General features: G+C 47.3%; 1 protein-coding gene across 1 annotated transcript in view; it reads left to right on the top strand.

The window, feature by feature from the left end:
• The window catches only part of LSM11 (LSM11, U7 small nuclear RNA associated), a 29813-nt gene that overhangs the window by 7923 nt on the left and 2003 nt on the right, over positions 1–19887 (top strand). Inside the window, exons 3-4 of the mRNA XM_045284903.1 lie at positions 1857–1940; positions 2349–2557. Coding sequence (XP_045140838.1) covers positions 1857–1940; positions 2349–2557 — 293 coding nt within the window. The remainder of the gene's footprint in view (positions 1–1856; positions 1941–2348; positions 2558–19887) is intronic.

Raw genomic sequence — 19887 nt, 5'->3', positions numbered from 1 at the left:
GAGACAACAACATGCACAAAAACAAGACAGCAAAACCAAGCAACAATGTACAACAAAACAGCAACATCAAGCCACTGACAAAGAACAAATTAAAACATACCAAGAAAGAAAAGCTTGTAGTTGGTTCAAGGATCGCTGCCAGCCATTCTTCCATTCATTTAAAAACAGGCATTGATTGCTTACTTTGCTTGGACCCTGTGACTACATACAGAAGTGTGTGACATGTGACCCGTGCCCCAGTCAGGGAATGTCCCCGCTGCAGTGTTTAGGAAAGTAGGTATGGCTAGGCGAGCCTTGTTAACATGGCAGGCACTGTGTGTGGTACCACCTTGTGAAGAGGTTTTTGCACCTTTGCCTCTAAGACTTTACTGTCTGGTGACGGGGCGGCAATAGGTGAGAAGGGCGCCATCACAGACAGTAAGAATACTAGGTAGATAAAATAGAATCCACAGAGCTTTCTGTTTCTTCTCCAGCTCCAATTTTATTTTTCCTGAGCTTAATCCATAGAACAGTAGTTTATGCGCCTGCTTACAGGAGCATTTGCCGTATACCAGATGCTGTATTCGTGGCTTTACATGTATTATCTCAATGAGTGAACTGCTCCACTTTACAGATGAAGAAATTGAGGCTCGAGCCATCCGGTCCGTCCGCCGAGGATTGGCCTCAGGTCACTGTTCGAAAGTGGAAGTACCAGGATGTTATGCAGGCTCTTCCCGACTCTAGCCCGTGCTCTCAGCCATTTTGGAGACGGAGGATCTGGATTTGAATCTTAGCTTTAGTGCTGCGTGACAAAGTACTTTCTCTGAGCCTCCGTTTCTTCATCTCTAAAAGGGGTGGGACGGGGTGGGGTAACCTTATAATTTTACTCTTGATGGGGAAGGACTGAAGAGAATACGTTTGCTGGAATGGTGGTGGTGGTGGTGGTGGTGGTGGTGATGGTGACGAGGGTGGGACCTGACATTTGTAGTGCCTGACAGGTTTCCAGGTGACATCTTCCACATGGTCTCACTTGATCCACACAGCTGTCCTGTGAGGATGGCCTCTCAGAGCCAGGTGCTCCCCGCCCTGTGTGTGACCCTGGCACCTCCCTCCTGGTTGCTGTCATAAGACATAAAAAAGGGACCGGGAATGGCATTTCTCCACATATGGTCTAAGGCAGTGGTTCTCAACCTTCTGAGACCCGCAAGCCTTTAATACAGTTCCTCATGTTGTGGTGACCCCCCAAACATAAAGTTATTTTCGTTGCTACTTCATAACTGTAATTTTGCCACTGATAAGGAATCGGGTGACCCCCAAAGGGGTCGCAACTCACAGGTTGAGAACCACTGACTCTAAGGCCACTTTTCTTCCAACTTGCCTGGGATTTCTGGTCAAAACAGAAGACTGCTTAGCAGCGTCCCAGACTTAAATCAGAATCTCTGGAAATTGCAGCACCTTGATTGCTATGCACACTGCAGTTTAAGGACCTCCAGTGTGCATAGTGGAGTCCCCCAGTGGCACAAGTGGCCGAGCCTGCAGCTACAAACCTCAGGTTGTCGGTTCAAACCCACCAGAGATACCAGGGAAGCAAGGTCCCCGCCATGAGAACCTTGTGGAGCAGTTGTACTCTGAAACCCACACGCCATGCATCAAAGAGACAGCGACAGCAGCAGCTGACCAGGCCCTTGAGGGGAGCAGCTTGGCAGTTCTCCTTAGGAGAGCGCCAGGTGGTTCCATTTTCTTCTGTCCACACTACCTGCCCTGGGTCATTTGTTTAGTGCTGCTGCAATTAGATGTTATGCTGGTGGTGTTGTTTTTTAATCTGAAACCCCTACAGATATTTTAAATTCTGCCTCATTTCCCCCTTTTTCCTCTAGGCACTTACTGATGTGGACGAGACATACCGAAAACCTGTTCTGGGCAAAGCATACGAACGGGATTCGTCCCTGACTCTCACTCGGGTAGGCAGCTCTCTGACTTACTGAGTGCCCAGCCTGCTCTGCGCTGAGGCAGGCAGATCACAGCGCTCTCGGCTGCCTCTGCTGGCGGGAAGCCCTGTTACCGGTCCCAAGAGCTTCATTCTCTTCACCTGCCCTGCTTCCAGCAGGAGTAAGCTGCTTGTGATCAGAGCAATGAGCTACCCCGTCTAAGACACAGAAGTAAAGTCAGCAGGTGCCTTTTCTCCCAGCACATCCAACGATTTGTCGGAGTTACACCTCCAAATAGAAAAATCACTACCAACTTTTTAAAAAGTATAGAGCTAAGAGACCACAGAGAATACTTAAGCGATCTGGTCCTTTTCTGGATGTGAAAAGAGGGGCAGCAAGCACGAAGGGGGAGGCTCATGTATGTAACGGCTTTCTTTACAGCTCTTTGATCGGCTCAAACTTCAGGATTCCGCCAGGAAGGAAGCAGATTCTAAATCTGCCGTGGAAGACTCTACTCTGTCCAGATACTCGCAGACTTCCACCTGGAAGGTGGCTTCCGTGTGGGGAAGAGGAGACACGGACCGCGGCTCACGCCAGCACTCCCGCTCACTCCCTTCTTCCTTGCAGGCGTCTGGAAGGGAGGAGTCCAGGTCAGAGTTGTCAGGGAGGACTACACGGACCGAAGGGTCCAGTACTGGAGGTACCTTTTCCAGGGCCACCACCCTGTCCAGGGGCCAGCCCCGTAAGAAAAAGCGAAAGCCCAAAGTGGATTACCAGCAGGTATTCACTCGCCACATTAATCAAATTTTCATTCGTGGTGAGAATGTCCTGCTTGTCCATCTTGCGCAGTGACCGTCGAGCTCAGCCTCCCACTAGCGCGGCTTGGTAGAAATAAAATGCATGGATTGCTGTTCTGCTGTATCCTAGTGTCCCACTGAGGCTGGACTGAGCTGGGACGAGTCCCTCTGGTCTTGCATGTGCAGAGGACGGAGCCAGGCCCAGGCCCGGGCCCCTGGGAGATGAGCGCCGAGAGGAGGGGCAGGTGTCAGGAGGGAAGGGAGTGTGCTGCCATTGGTATTAAGGCAGAAGTATCTGATTGGTGTGGTGGTCTGCTTCCGATGCTCAGAACTCACGGAATATGTGCTCTGCCATATGAACTAGGGGCTCTGATGGGAATCAAATTCTTACCCCTCAGAGACTATAGCGCTAAAGCAAAAAGGATGTCACTTCAAAAGCCTAATATCTCATTTCTAAATGCTATTGCTCTGAGGACTCGTGGATTTGGCTCTGAGTCGCTGTGTAAACCGCCCTGGGGCTCTGCACCCACCCCTGGTGACGGACCTTTGCTTCTGCTCCACACCAGTATCTCCTGATCGAAAAATGAAAGTATCGTCACTGACTGTCTTGTAAGACCTAGAAAAGCTTCCAGCCTCACAGGTATGATAGGGAGAGTCGACCGCTCAGTTTCCATCCCTCTCCTTTCTGTGGGAAGGAGCACAGGGCCTCCTCCTTTGCCCTTCCCAGAGGCAGCCTCTGCACATGGCATGCCAGAAGGGACAGCATGATCCTTGCATGGTGGCTTCGTGTTCTCCTCTGTGCCTCCCGTGGCCCGGTGCTATTGCATGTACCCTGTGGTGCTGCCCTCCCTAGTGTGAGCTGTCTTGTGAGCTGTATGGCAGGTGACTGTGACCCTGGTGTCTGGCTTCAAAGAGTTCTGCCTGAACTCAGTACTACGCCCACATTGCCTGGCTGCAAGCCCCCCTTCCCAGGGGGCTGGCCCTGTGGAGAATCCCCTGTAGGAGGGTTCTACCGTGAAGCACGGTGGTGGTTTTTCTTCCCTAGTATCAGGCCAAAGAGTACAGTGGGTGGTGTGTCAGAGGATACGGGCACCTCCCCCATGACCTGGCTGGAATAGAAGGAACAGATAGGACCCACTAACCTAACGCTTCTACTTGAATCACAATGTATTCTGTTTTTCAGCCACCTGTGCAGAATAGTGTTCATCTTGACACAGAATGTTAGGCAATATGGATTTTTGTTTTGTTAGCTTATCTTTGATTTTATTTCAGATAACTTAGGTGCAACGTGAAATGACTGACTGGTTAAAATGTTTGAAGAGAAAATTTTCCTGGGTTGTATTTACTGTGTAACTTAGCCAGGCCTTCTGAGCAAAGCAGGCTGGAGTCTGGTCCTTCTGCCAGATGGCCTGTGGGTCCTCACACAGTGTGAGGTGAGCTGAGTTAACCCCTTTGTGCCTCAGTTCTCCCATCAGACACCTACCTCACTGGGGGATTGGGACAAACTGTTCCAGAGAAGCATTTAAAGGCCCAAACAGGTTTAAGTGCCATGAATCATTCGCATTCCTCTTTCAGAGCTTTCTAGGACTCCTAGTCTTAAGAGCAGGGCAGGGGCGACAGAAGGAAGCCATTGTCACGGATGTCATTAGGAGGAATCACCTTGGAACTAATCAGAAAACACTGCCATCTTTAGCAGCCATCCCCAAATTGCATTCCTGCCTACTAACGGACAAGGAAAGTTCTCAGAATAGCTTCCTTAAGAGGGCAGCAGGATTCTTGACTGCTCTTGACTGTTCTTCCCACTTCCCAGCACCCAGCCTTGTCTGATGTGTATCCGAGAGAATCCCCCTGAAACTGTTCAGGGAACTCTGCGTTTATAGGGCATCCCAAAGGAAGAAGAGCGTGTAAAATTGACACATCCCTAAAGGGAAATTGGTGGGAGTTTTTTTCATTATTTTGTTTTTTCTGTTTCTTTGTTTTTCTCTTCAAATACATTTTCAAATATGCTCCATAGAGCCAGACAAGATGCACTGAAGTTTTATTATTGACGTTCCAGGGTGCGAATGTGGGCTGGAGCGGGGAGTGCATATGCTAAGGTCAGTTCCCTTCTTAATAGCCTGTCTACTCAGTTCCCAAATTAATGGTTGTCTTATTTAATCCTCAAGCAACCCTGCCTATGCCTCTGTCCCATTCTGCCCTGCTTGGCCTTTCCCATCCATCTCCTCCTCTTAGGTCTCAACTAGAAGCTTTACTGAATATATTTTTTCAATAATCTGGAAATTTGGAATAAAGGGAATACAGTCATTTTCACTGATTCTAATACTTAGATCTAACCATGTTAATTTTAACCAGATGCCTGTTTTTATGTTTACACATAATTTTTGTATGGCCATGTTAGGAGTGATTTCTCAATTTTCCCAACTTGACAGTGCTGACTATGAAAATCATTTTTAAATTGTGGGTAATGTGTTCCCATTGCTTTATTTGCTTTAGACAGTGATTCTGGAATCAGTACTGCCCAGTAACTGTGTGGCTTTGTAGAAAACATTATAATTATTTTTTAGTCCATTTAAAAACTATATTGGCTTTATTATTGGAGAAATATTTTTTAAAGAAGAAAAATATAGGCTGTAATGATGTGTATGCTGCTTAACAAAAAAGTGATTGTCACTGTTAAAAAAAAAGTGGTTGTCACTGTGGAAGTCACTTCATTAAAGGTGAAGTGGCACCCGGATGAAAGAGCCCTGGAAGCATACCCCCTCCGCCCCGCCCCTGCTTACCAGAGGGGTCCTAAACAGCTACATGCACCAAAGCTGGTCTCCAGTAGCCTTAGGGACTCAGGCCTGAGACACTTGGTAGGGAGAGTACTTATTTTTAAACCTCCAACTTCAGTCTTTGAAGTCGTCGCTAGTCGTGAGGACCTGCTCTCCAGCAGTCTCAGGACCTCGTAGGAGGTGACCCTCCTGCGTTGGCATCGGAGAGCTGCTCTTGAGGCGGTTTGTCAGGCGTTGGGAGGCACTGGTGCTTCCTTTCAGGGACCAAATTATGGCAAGAGATCAGTCATGTTGGGAGCATCTAGGGCACAGTGTCTTGGGCAAGTGGCTTTAGCCCTGTCAGTACCCTGCTCTGTGGGGGGACTCAGCTGCTAGTGTGTGGCAGGTCAGAAAGCCTAAAGACACTTCGCAGTAAAATCCTCAGGCCAGTAGCCCGTGTAGACACTGTCAGGGCTACAGGGAGCCATGAGCTACCCTTAATCCTCGGAGGTGCCACTTGTTCCCTCCCCTGAGGAAAAGTCAGTAGAAACCTAACTGCTCATAGAATGGATGTGTGCATTTCTACTTACATTCTTCCTGTAGCAACCGACCTGAGATAATCATAAAACAAAATCCATTCCGTAGATTATGGTGACAAATTTTTACCTGAATTTTGCCTTCAGAGGGGGGAAAAATTATTCAAAGACAGCTAGCTGTCACTGGTGCTGCCCCCAAAGCTTTCCAAAATTGTAGGCATTTTTATTAAGGAATGAAATACTGTGGAAAGGTTAAGGTTCATGTAAGACTGTCATGCACCCCTTATCATGGTTTTGCAAATGTTTTACTCTACTTCCCCAGTGCCAGATGGTAGAACACAGTGGGTCCCCTCTCAGTAGGCTGTGTTTTTCTGGACGGTAACTCCCAGGAGGCTTTACTTAGTGTGTGTAAGGAGCACAGTGAGATCTAGGTCTGCCTTGCCCAGGTGGGTGATCTGTCAGTACTTTCTGGCAACTTGAGTTGATGGGTTTAAGATAAGCCTTTGGGGTTCCCATCACAGACTGCATCTCTGAGCAAGGCTTGGGCCACCTCTCCCCAGCGTTTTGAGTATTTTTCAAAGGGTTGTAAGTTAGCTTGCACCACTGTAACACAAATGAAAGCTTTCTGCCAAGAAACGGTGTTGGCCGGTTCCGGGGCCTGGAGGAAGAAGGCTGAGTGCTCCTGAGACCTTGCGTGAGGCTTTGTTAATTTAGGATAGAAAGTAGTTTGATAAGCTGTCAGGGTTGGTGCTTCTTTAAAAACACCCTCTCTGAAAAGACAGAGCTGCCCCTCAGGAAATCTGTAAAAGCTGTTTCCAGCACATTGTGGCTGCTTTCGATGTTTAGGCCTTTGAAGCAAATATCTGATGTTATGTGTGATGTTGTTTGTTTGTTTTTATAAGAGCTGTGACAAAAATATTTGACAAATATAAAGAGTGTGATTTACACACTGATGATCTGGCTGAGTGGCATGTGAGCTAGTTTTCAGGCAGCTGTCCGCTCTTTTTGTTGCCCTGACCGAGAAGCGGAGGATAAACGGTGTTGTGAGTGAATTGCTTAGTCCATGCCAGCATCCAGCTGTCAACCCTACAGATTCCCGTCTGCATTGTGCAGCTTTAAATGATCTCTCAGACAAACCTGGATGACTCTGTGTGTTTAGTTCACTGTTTAGATCACAGATGCTAATAGAGAAACCGTGACTTGTTATCTGTCTTTAAAGTACTGCTAATTGCTAAATTCATCTAAACACTTCCTGTTTAGGGAAGAGTGCTTCGAGAACTGTCAGTTTGCAATGTTCCGCTTTAGCTAAGTGTCTTCTGGGAGTCTGGAAACTAATAAATATAAATGTCTACAGGTCCTGGCTCTTTGTCTTTGCTGGGTTCCTAGGGGGGTGAGGCTGGGAAGGGGAGTCAGTTACAGAGTGCAGATGCCTACTCAGAAGGTGCAACCTCTTGGGTGTCTGCGAGCTCACTGTCATAGCCATGGGCCCTTTCTGGGTAGCAAACCACAAGTAGATTTGCTCCCCTAGAAAAGGCAGGTGTAGTATTAAGATTGAGGGGGGCCCAGCCCCCCACCACTACCCACGGATTCAGTAAGCACAATTGTATGGTTGAGATATATAAGTATTATAGTAAAGTCATTGAGAGCATGAGCGGTAGAAGAGATATTACAGTAATGCAGTAAGACACATTACATGGTAGCATTGCTCACCTCAGCCCCACTTGGTGCTCCACGTGGGGAGAGGGGGAAGGGAAGGAGGACAGAAAATGGAACAAGGGAGAAAGGAGAGTGAGGGGGGAGAGAGGAGAGAGGGATCTCTATTGCCAACCCAAGCCTATATACCTTTTGGGGGCGTGCAAGCCCACTAATTACAGGTAAAGACATACGTCACAGGAAGGGGTTGCACTATAGGTTCTACAGCAATGAGGGGGTGGTCTAGGGACATACACGCAATAGGAACAGGAGAGATTGGGGGTGTACATATGACAAGATGGGCCGATCCTAGATTTAGGATGGCAGCTTAACTTTGACCTGTTCTCTGGCTCTCCAGAGGAACCATTATCAGTAGGGTGTAAACCCCGCCTACAGGAACCAAAGAGATGACTGCAACCCTGTCCATGGTCTTTAACTGCAGGGAGGGGCCCACTGCAGTCTGGCAACTGATCGCCCTCAGGGGGGAATGCCTGCAAGCATCTGACCTCCTCTGCACAGCCTGGCACCCACATTATGAATGATCTCTATCAAGCCATCTTCATTGCCCCCAGAATCCATCCCACCAAACAGCTTACTGGTGTGAATCCATTTTCTACCACCTCCTGCTGGACTCCTCTCTGAGTGTTTGACTGATTGAGCCTCACATGCTGGCAGGAGTGCGGGAATCTGCCACCTGCCTTCCTCTGGGTGAGGCCAGGAAGTGGAACTGTGGTTTGCTAGGTTGCTGGTTGGATGACCAGCACCTGCTCCTGGATAAGGTGGACTAACAAACCGCATGGGTTCTGAAGAGGAGCCTCGCTTTCACTGCCCACTGTTTCAAGAAATACACCCAGACACACTTGCACACACACCACCCCGGTAGGCTCAGCCAGCAAACAGGAAAGTTTTGTGTAGTGTTGTATGGAAGACTAATGAGTGAGTGAAAGGTCCTTGCTGATCAAAATGTAGGGATAAGGGCCCTTACTGGACATTAGAAATGTATGGTGATGGTTAAATGTTGGAGGAGAGTAGAGGCCAGTGGAATGCGGTGCACTGATCACCCTTTCTCAGTGCTTCCCCATTAGGAGTGGCCACGGAAAAATGAGAAAACATTCTTTCCTGACCCCTAGTCTCCTTAGCTGTAAGTGAAGTACATGTAAGTCTGCTCAGTCACCACTAGGTGGCAGTGGGTTAAAGAGAACTGCTTACCTGAAGGATGCAGGCACCACGTCTCTAATCACCACCACAATTTATTGTTAAATGCTCAAAAGTCTGGACTGAGATAATAGGAGGGGGGGATACGACAAGCTAAAATCAACCCGAGTACCAATAGAAATATTTCCTACCAATATTAGAATATTGGGTCTACCTAATTTGGAGCTCAGGAAGCCTGACCGATGGGGCTGATGGCAATCAGGCCATCTGCCTAGCCGGGAGCTGTGAGGGGACAAAGATTGCCCAGTGTCCACTGTTTCAAGGAGCTGGCACTGTTCTCACGTTGCGGAGCTCCTTATTGTCTCCCGAGAGGTCTGTCTACTTGCTCTTCCCACCAGCTGGCAATGGGTTGTGCAGGAGAGCAATAGTCCTGCAGCCCCATTCATCACCCATTCCACTGTTTAGAACAGTTCCACTCTGCCAAACCTGGATTCCTGAGAGCCCGTTTGTGAGAAAGTTTGCAGCTCTCTTTTGCTTTCTGGATCAAGTGAGCGTGTCTAGAAAGCAAATATCTCTTGGGCAGAGGACTGGTGACCAGAGGCAGACATCCTGTTCAGGCTGGCACACTGAGGTAGAGGGACAAAGTGAGTGCAGTAACACCAAGTGCTTCAGGCCAAGGCCCACCTCACCTTCCCTCAAGCACCCTGTGGTAAGCTGGCATCCTGCCTGTGGGAGAAAGATAAGAGTCTGCCCCTCCAATGAATAACCAAAGATGATGAGAACCAAATGGCATTATCTCATGCCCTCGCTCACCAAAACCCACTGCCACCAAGTTGACTCTGGCTCCTCTCAACCCTGTTTGTGAGGCTGTGGCTCTTGACAGGAACAGACAGCCTCCCCGGCCTCACAGCCAGCAGTTCAACACTTACCTGACAGCACCCCAGGGCGCCTTTGTGCTCTTAGCCCTCGCCACGAGCACTGCACTACGTCTCTGTCCCACCCCGAGTGCAGGGACAGGGTGGCGGCACAAGGAGACACATGGCCCTCTTCTAACATGCTGGCTCTGTCCTGTCATGTGTTCGGGATCCCCACCGCCACAGGAGACTTTTCCCTCCACGTACGCATTCACGAGGGAATGAAACCTCAGGGGAGTCACTGGCTAGTGTCTCTGCTAATAAGTGGTGGAGTCGAGACTCAACGTAGATCTGACTCTTAGGCTTATTGTGAACGAATTGCACCTGAACAATAATCAATTTCTCGGGCACTAACCAGGAAACGTTACGGATGAGTCAAGCCTTCCCCTCACACTATTAAGAAATCAGAAGGCTGAATTAAAATATGGGTTGGTGGTTTGTCCCCATGTCTGCAGTCCCTTCTGATCCACACTGCTCTTTGGCTGCAAGTAGAAACAGCTCCCTGGCTCGCAGAGAAGATGCAAGAGGTGGAGTCCACCAGCCGTGGCTCTCGAAAGCGTGCAACCAAGTGAGAAGTAGGAGGAAGCTTTCTGCCGTGTAATTTGGCCCTCGGACGGGTCCTCCAATAGCCTGGTTTGAAAGAAGACGGGTTACCCCTGGTCTTTTCCAGCTCTTCGTACGCCTCTCGTTACAATACTCCCCCCAGTTTAGGAAGGACGCCTGCTCGCTACCGTGCTCCAGTCTCATCATTAGACTCTTCTGAAGGCTAAACTGTTGTCGCTGTAGTGGGTGTCATTGAGTCACTTCCAACATACGCTGACCCAACACATCAAACAAAGCACCGCCCTCCCCACTGTGGCCATGTTTGAGGCCATTGGTGAGCACTGGGTCGGTCCATCTCACTGAGGGTCTTCCTCTTCTCCCGGGCCTGCCGCCAAGTGCCATGTTCTCCAAGGACTGGTCCCTCCTGACAAAATGTCTACGGTCTGTGAGCTCGGGCTGGCCGGCCTCCCTCCTAGGGAGGATCATGGTTGTGCTTCTTCCGAGACAGATTTGTCCTGAACTAAAAGGTGCTAAAAACTAGAGTGCAGTGAAGATGACTTGAAGGCCGGTAGCTGTTCTCCCGGGCAAGCTGTGCATTCCACTTGTAGACTGCCCTTCGTCCTGTGGGAGCCCAGCTTCTTTCTCCTCACCCTCAGACTCGGAACAGTGCCACCTGCCTTGGGGCTCGTGACCGAATGCGACAAGCTCCAGCAAACACTCAGGTGTCATTGCCCCCTCTCCCATGCTGTGGGGAGCACGGTGTGAAGCTCAGCAGCCCCCTTCAGCCCTGCTTCTCCCTTCCGACGAGGGCCCAAGTCAAGGACAGTCTCGCGAGGAAGAGTCATCCACATACAGGGGCCACACGGATGTTCCCACGAGCCACACAGATCAGCCCCATCTGTGGAGCAAGTCACCGAGCAGGATGTTGTCAGCCTTTCCTAGCACACAGGTGTTTGGAGTAATTTCCCTGGGTTACCCGACTTCTCCCAGCTGCCTCAGTCGGCTCTCCCCGGGCTGAAACTTGGGCCTATCACCGACCTCGCTCCTGCTGGCAGAGCGTGCTCCCTCTGGAACAACATTAGGCTCCCCGGGACAGTCATTAGTTGGGGTTATAAGGGGGCCACAGGGCACCAGAATGGTAATTTCCTACATGGGACCCCAGTGACCCAGAGTGAGCTAGCTCAGCTGCTCTGAGCATGTGGCTAATGAGGGAAGGGTCATGGTTTCACTCCTGTGTGGGCCAATTAGTGTCATGTGGCAAAGCCAATCCTGGGGCATCAGCGGTCGCTTTACGTGTGTGTGCCACTGGTCACGGGGCCGGCTCAGCAGAGCTACCATCACTATCAGAAGCCCAACCCAAGGCCTGCACCCCCTTGCTGATGATTCCACAGCCCATTGTTGCTCACACAGAAGGTGACGGGGGTCTTTCTCGAAGTTCCTCTTATATCGGCAGACCACTGCATATTTATGCATTTCAGTATTCTTTTAAATGACTTCTTGTTTTGTGCATGACATTTGATTTGGTTAATTTCCTGTCAGAGCGTTTGCCCAAAGCAATACCTCTATGCCAAGTCTGCCTGTCCATCTTTTCAAATTATGGTAAATATACTCATATATATATAACAAAACATTTGACACGCATCCATCATCTTGTGTATAGTGCAGCGACGTTAATTACATTCTGCATGTTTACCCTCAGCCAAACGATTGTCCCCTAAGTATTGTTGATTCACTGTTTAATTTACATTGCAGAGGCACTATGCAACTATCCCATCGAAGGGGAATAGGGAAATTGGCCTGCAATTGGAAATACTCATTAAAATAAACCTACAGCTATTGAAAGCCAAAAAGTTTGCCTTCATGCCATCTGCAAACACCTCTTGGGCCAGGAGTGATCGAGGTACACAGCGAGTTAATGCATGCGTGTGCGGCGAACACACACACACTTCAGTTGTAAAACAGTCCTAACCACAAAGACAGGATTCTAAAACAGCTGCTATAGTGGGAAGAGTTGGGATCAGTGACTGGCGAGTTCCATAGTGTGAGCAATGTGATTATTATTCTTACACGAATTTCAACACCAGCGGTCTAATAGCCATCGGTGTATAGTTATAAAACCTAAACCCCGAACACTGGCTGAATTTCTGCCTTGCTATTGCTCTTCAGTCGTGGCTTTTGTTCACACTGTTGCCAGGCACTGCCTTATGGCATTAGTATAAGGACTTCTCACACGTTCTATCCCCTGCCCTGTAATGAAGCACAAATGCGCAGCGCCGGCATGCTGGCCACGCAGTGACTGTCCCCGTCCAGTCAGGAGCCAGTTCTCCATGATCTGCCTGCTTGGCCAGTTCCTTATGGAAATGGAGCTATAACCAATAGTGGTATTGGTAATATGAATGTATTTCCTAATTAATTGAGCATGCTACATCAGTTATGAAATGTACACTAGAGAACTAATACACATAAAAAGCCACACACACACACACACACACACACACACGGGTCTCTCAGGGCTGAGAGCCCAACCACTGCTATTATTTGAAGCGTCAGGGCAGAGCTTTGTATAAGATAGCTGTGGTATTTATATATACCTTTGAATACCGGCTGAACAAGGGGCACCTTTCAGCCCTCTGTGGATGTCTAGGTCTGTGGCCCCATTCGGAGGTGCTATGTGAAGGTGAGGTCCAAAGGGGCTCCCATGCCCCTATGCCCAGACATGCGCACTGTCTAGGGCAATGCCTTACAGATGGATGGCTTTAAATATCCCACAAGTATTCAAATATTCTGGGGTGTAGAGGGGCCAGAGCCGAGCATCATTCTCTTTCCTCCATGAGTCTCAGATTCTTGGTTCAACCACCCCTGCTGTTCTGCTGCTCAGGTTTTCCCACTTGTGTAACTTGCTCATCAGCCTCAGGAAGCCACAAATTGTTGGCAAAAAGGTCTGACCATTTCAGAAGCACCAGGCAGGGCTTCCAACTAGTTCAGTCATGGCCAGCGGAGCCACACCCAAACGGACCCAAGTTTTTAACTTGTGAATCGCAGCACTAATTGGAATGGGGAAAACCACAAGTGGGAGGCTTGCTAGAAACTTAACCTACTTCTTATAGAAAAAGAGCAGTGTGTGTGTTGTAGAGCAACTAAATCTCTTGACAGAGACAGATTTGAAACAGCAGTCGCAGCTCAAAGATGTGGCTCAAGTCCCGGCAACAACCCCGTCTCCCACATGGACTCTTGATCAGGCTCACTACACCTCTTTGAAGTCTCCTATTCCAGATGTGGGCCATACTTTTCCTTGTTCCACTTAGCATGATGGATCCCTGACATTTTAAACATTCGGGTGTCTTTGGTTTCACTTTATCACCCTGACTCAACTGATTCGAATGGGCTTGAACCCCTGTTACTGGAAGATTTACTAGACCAGAAAATGAAAATATTTTAAAAATAAATAAATAAGAAGCAAGAGCAAGAACAAATAACCCATAAAGTATTGAGCTTAATTGTGTGTGCTTACTACTCTGTAGTAGACAACATCACCTGGGTTTGGGTGAGACTGTTGAAGCCTGTGTGTACCTCGCTTACCATAGGCTGAACATACCATGGTAAATCCGCCCCTAGAGAGAATAGTTATAGCTTTCCCCCCATTGCACGCAGACCTGATTCTACTTTAACCACAAGAATTACTTTGAATAATTACACACACACACTCCATAAAGAGCATAGAAAGGGCTTCATGCCATTAACATCTACAGGGTTCTCATTGCTCTATCCTCTGTCTCATTGCTCAATACTCTATCCAGAATCAAAAATTTGTATAATTGGAGAGTTTTGTGTATGTGTTTAAATAACATTAAACTAATATTTATTTAAAATGTAAATTATGTTAGAATTTCACACATACAGCCTGCTTCTAAGACTATGCATGGTTGTAAACTTCCCTGGGTGCAGAAAGAGTAGTTCAATTGGTGTTCTGGGTGGGGAACCTAGGTCTGGGACTAAGTCTTTTTCTCTCCTGTTGCCAGGTGCAATTAGCTCTCTTACCTGCCCTCCTTTACCATCCCCATCCCCAGGCCTCATGGTGATTAGAGTATCTCTGCTACTCTTTTATAATGTTTTCTTTATTTAAGATAAAATACAGAAAAAAGGGCTTCAAAAGTTCATAGAAAACATGTATTATGATGGATTTCTTTCTTTTTAACTGGTTATGCCATACCTGGATAGGATTTCATTTGAGGCACTGGGAAGATAAGACATCAGTTTGAAAAAAGCCTATCGGAACAATATGAATTCTGCTAAAATTGAAACAAGAGCAAACATCAAATTTATGATGAAGGTTCAGTGGAAGGATGCTAAAATCATTAATGCTTTGCGGAAAGAATTATGGGGTAATGTCCCAAAGAAATCAGTTGAGGATGGAACTGACAGCAGCAGACCACCCACATCAATTTGCCAGGGGAAAAATTCATATTGTTTGTGCTCTAATTGAAGAGGACTAACCATTATAGCAGAAACAACACCATAGACATGTCAACTAGTTCAGCTTACACAATTCTGACTGAAAAATTAAAGTTACGTTTTCACTCAATCATGCCATGTTAGACCGGGTTGACTAGACAAACAAATCCAGGGACACTCATGTGGTAGTTATATAATCATCTGTCAATTTGAGAGGATTGAGTGAAGGGGTGGAGTCTAGCCTGCCAATCAGGTCATAACCAATGAGTACTCTGTGTGAGCATGGCCTTCACCTGAGGATTCTGGGAACTCTTGTATTCCTCCCTGAAGGTAGTAGACACTCCTCTCTCGGCTCACTCCCAGGGAGACATTGCAGCTAAGACACATGGAAGTGCACTAATGCCCTGAGCTGGAGAAGCCACGTGGAGACCACTACGGTGAGATGCTTACAATGCCACTGGATCCACAAGACTTCCCACCCACTGGCCAGTGACTTCCCTGCATTCTGTATCATTGCATGTGTTTCGTGAGTCTGAAGAGGACATTATAGATTGGTATCGGACATATGGGCTAATATTGGACTTATGGACTTGATCAGGATTGGGGTGGGATGTTTTCTCAATATGCAATTGCTCTAGTATATAAAGCTCTTTTTTATACACATATGAGTGTCTATGAATTTGTTTATCTAGTCTACCTGGACTATCACAACTCATATGTATAAGAAAGAGCTTTATATCAAAGACCAATTGCATATTGAGAAAACAGCCCAGCCCAGTCCAGATCAAGTCCATAAGTTCCATATTACCCCATAAATCCAATCCTAGTCCATAAATCCCTCTTCAGACTCATGTAGTCACATGCAATGATACAGAATGCAGGAAAATCACAGGCTGGTGGGGGCAAAGTCTTACAGATCCAATGGCGGTGGACGCATCTCCAGGGTTCTGGCTGCCATCAGCATAGCTTGAAATGGCTCATCAATAGGAAGATGAAACAGAGAGAGAGGGAGACTGGCCTCCAGAGAGCCAATTATCTCTGACACTCTCTAATCAAGCTGCAACCTGGTTGACAGGCTAAACCCCACCCTTTTACTCTTAATACCCTGAAGTTGACATGAGATTATGTAACTACCACTGGTGCCATTGAGTCAACTCTAACTCATAGTGACCCTCTATGACAGAGTAGAACTGCCCCAGAGGGTTTTCTAGGCTATAATCTTTATTGGAGCAGAGCAGGTCTTTTCTCCTGAAGAGCAGCTGGTGGGTTTAACCACCAACTTTTCAATTAGCAGTTGAGTGCTAAACCATTGCATCACTAGGGCTCCTTTGTCCCACCAAGGGGCCCACACATATCTACATTTATGTAGACTACATATGCCATTTTAATATAAAGCCCTAAGTCATGACATCAACTTGTCAATTCCAACAAGTTTGGGAGAAGCTTTTAAACCCTCATACGCCAAAGAAAGGTTCTGAATATTTTGCTTGCAGCTAAGTCCTCAGATTTTCAATCCTGAGGGATCATTCTTCATATTCAGACTCTTTTGCACTGAGTATACAGAATTCAGTATTTGCTTAATTTTGAACATTAGCCAAGGACCTGGCAGATCTATCTCAAGTCTTAGGAATCTTGCCAGGAGGTAACTTACTTGGGGATGCACCCTACACAGAACTGCCCAAATGGTAAACCATAGCATCCTGCATCCTGAGTTGTAGAATCAGTGCCTCCTCTCTGGGCCAGCCTCCTTCTGTCACAAGCATCCACAACTTCATCAGAGTAGACTGAACATGGAAGGCTCAGGGCCCTGGTGAACACCAGACATTCAAATAGTTAAGCTCCCTGTTAATGGACTGAGTGCTGTGCATGTGGAAGCCAGCGGCACTGTATGTCCCTGCCCATCATGGGCAAAAACACAGGGTAGCTACTGAAGGAATTTGTCTACCAAGCCAGTAGCACCAGCTACATAATTTGCAGAGCCCAGTGCTAAGTGAAAATGCACTTCAAAATGGTGGCAGGATAGCATGAAACCAAGCCTGGGGTCCTGCCAAGTGAGGTGCCTTGTGCAACTGCCCAACAGGAGGACGGGGAGGGAGGTGGGCACAGGGCTAGTGCTAGCAGGCACAGGGCTGAGCTGTCTTCACATAGATTGGGTTCCCTCCACTGTTCACAGCGTGCCCTTTTGATGGTGTCCAAGCTGTTGTGCTCAGTAGCTTTTCTATGCGTGAGTGGTGTAAGGAAAGCATTATCATTATTTTGAAATACTTTGAGTGAGAGAGTTTCCATTACATTCACAAAATCCCAAGGAATTTCAACCTTGCAATTTCCAATGAAAGAAAGAGGAAGAACTGTTAAGACTCAAGTATAGTCAAGTTTGACACCGTCTCCAAAATGTTCTAATGCTTTTACATCACTTACAAGCATCTTCCTTTTATTACACTTGACAGGTAATTTCTTGTTTTACAAATTGAAGGTCTTTGGCCACTAGGGGTCGAACAAGTTATGGGCGCCATTTTCTCATCCTGGTGAGCTCACTTCGTATCCTATTTTGATGAATCTCACATTAGTTCAAAGCTTTTCACAATGCCTTTGCACACTCAGTAGATCACTGTATAGTGTAAACATTACTTCTGTGTGCATTAAAAAACCAAATAATTTGTGTGCTGACTCGATGGCTGGGTTTGCTTTATTGCGCTAGCCTGGAAACAAATCTGCATTATCTCCTCAGTGGGAGCTACTAGTGGGAGCAAGGTTTATACTCAGGGACAGCTATCAAGAATCACAAAGTCTTGATCTGATTTTTAAGTCTTGAGGATTTTCCATTTCAAGCACCAAACCAGACCTATTAAAAAAAAAGTTTATAAAAAGCAAATTCAAAAAGGAAAATACTATTTGTGTGACATTTCTAAGAATTCTGTATTTAATATCTTCCATGGATTTTTGAATTTTATTTTCTTATAATTATAGAATAGAAAGGAAGAGTAGTGAAAGTTTCACCAGGCCCCGTATGGTTTCCTCGGTGGCAATCTCTGTGGAAGCAGGCCCCTAGGTCTTTTCTCCTGCACACCCTCTGATGGGTTTGAACAGCTGACATTTTGGTTAGTGGCCAAGCTCTTACCTACTATACCACCAGAGGGTTCCGTAAGTCCCAAACAAGCCCATTGCTGTTATCAGTTCTGACTCACAGTGCCTCAGAAGGGATGAAGAAGAACTCCCCACCCCCAGGTGCCTGAGGCCCTGTTTCTCCTTGGGAGCAGACTGCCACAGCTTTACCCGGAGCTGGAGGGGGATCTGAACCATGAATCTGTCAGCTACCACCCCAGTGTCTAACCCACTAAGTGCCACAGAAACAACCAAAAAACCCAAACCCACTGCTGTGAATCAACTCTGACTCAAAGCGACCCTATAGGACAGAGTAGAACTACTTCTGTGGATTTCTGAGGTTGTAAGCAAGCAGCCTCAGCTCTCACCTAGGGAGCACTTGGTGAGTTTGAATCATCAAACCTTATAGTAGTTAGCAGTGTAAGGCTTAGCTTCATTGCCACTAGGGTCCCTTGAACCTTACATAGATGCTCCCCATCCCATTCTGTTTACTTCAGTGCGCACCTTTAAATATCATCATCTTCTCCATGTACTATGGTGTGCAAAAATGTAGAGCAGCGAGCTAGCCAGCAATTGTCTCAAGGAAGCTGAGGATTATATAGCAACTCAATGGCTGTCTCCCCTGGGGGGAAAGGGCTACTGGGGTTATTGACTTGGGCAATCAAGCCACAACTGAAACGATTCAATCATGCTGGCAATTCATGGTACTTTGCAGAGCGGTCGAGGTGTTCACATGAAATAGTGCGCGTAAAGTGTTCACAACGATTTCTCTCAGCGAAGGTTGGTTAGTTGTACCCGGCTCCATGGAGAGCTAGTAAGGTAGCAGATTCTGCCTCATCCTGTGCTTGCCCCTGCCTTCCATTTCTCCTGTTTCCCCATAATGGAGCCTTCTTATAACTGCTCACCTGGACAACCATCTATGACTTACTTTTGTTTCATTGTCCAGTGCTGCTGGGTTGATTTGGGCTCAGAGCGGCCCTGTGTATAACAGAATGTAACTGTGCCCGGTCCTGCACCGTCCTCCCAATTGTTAGACTTGAGCCCATTGTTGCAGCCACTGTGTCAATCCATCGCTTAAGAGACTTCCTCTTTTCTTGTTAGCCTTCTACATTACCAAGCAGGATAGATTTCCCAGGGACTCTTTTCTCCTGACAATATGTCCAAAGTACCCTCTTTAGGCTGAAAAATAACAGAACACTCCATTAAAACTTCTTTTCGCCTACATGAAGACATCCAAAACCAGATAGATAGTTCCAGAATTGGTTTGGAGACTCTAATATCAGGGCTCAGATTGACTGAGCATGATCTTTTTTTTCCCCCTTCCTCCTCGTGGCCTCAACATGGCTGCTATAGCTCCAAGCATCACGTCCACTCATGTCATCCAAGGCGTGAAGCAGAGGAATGTTCTCCTTGTCCATGTCTCTCAACTAGAGAGGGAAATCCATCCCAAATCTTAGAATTCCTCAGAGTGAGCCCACCTTAAACAAATCACAGGTGACGGGGAATGGGGCCGCTATAGATGGATTAGGCTTTTCACTATTTGTCCCTAGGCCTGGACCTGCCGGCTCTGTACACAAGACAAGTCCTGTACTCAAACCCAATGGCATTCTGATAGCCAGAGAGGAGTGGTGCTGGTGGTTGGGGGAACAACCAAGCGTTTCTGCCCGTCTTTCCTACACATCACTGCCAGGCTGATCGAGCACTTGCTGCTTAAACAAAAGTTAGTTCTCTGCAGCTTAGTGGATAAAGTCTCAGCCCCTTCTCCTGGAATTAAGTCATGGGTCCCTAACCTGCCGGACTAGTTCAGATTTCCCTAGCAATGTCCCTCTAATTTTCCTGCTCGTCTTTCTGTGCTTCTACCCGAATGTGAAGAACTATGTGACTAATGCCCCTTCCTGCTGCAGAATGCGTAGACTCCATTCTCACCGGGTCTGTCTTGTGCACCACTAACCCCCCCCCCACCCCACACACACACACCCTATTGAGTCAGTTCTGACTCTGAGCAATCCTATATGGTGTTTCTGGGGCCATGAATC

The sequence above is a fragment of the Echinops telfairi genome, unplaced genomic scaffold (genome assembly GCF_000313985.2).
Source record: "Echinops telfairi isolate 266 unplaced genomic scaffold, ASM31398v2 ScPeMD7_7469;HRSCAF=8507_0, whole genome shotgun sequence".
NCBI lineage: Eukaryota > Metazoa > Chordata > Mammalia > Afrosoricida > Tenrecidae > Echinops > Echinops telfairi.
This window is presented reverse-complemented; position numbering and strand designations above follow the sequence as displayed.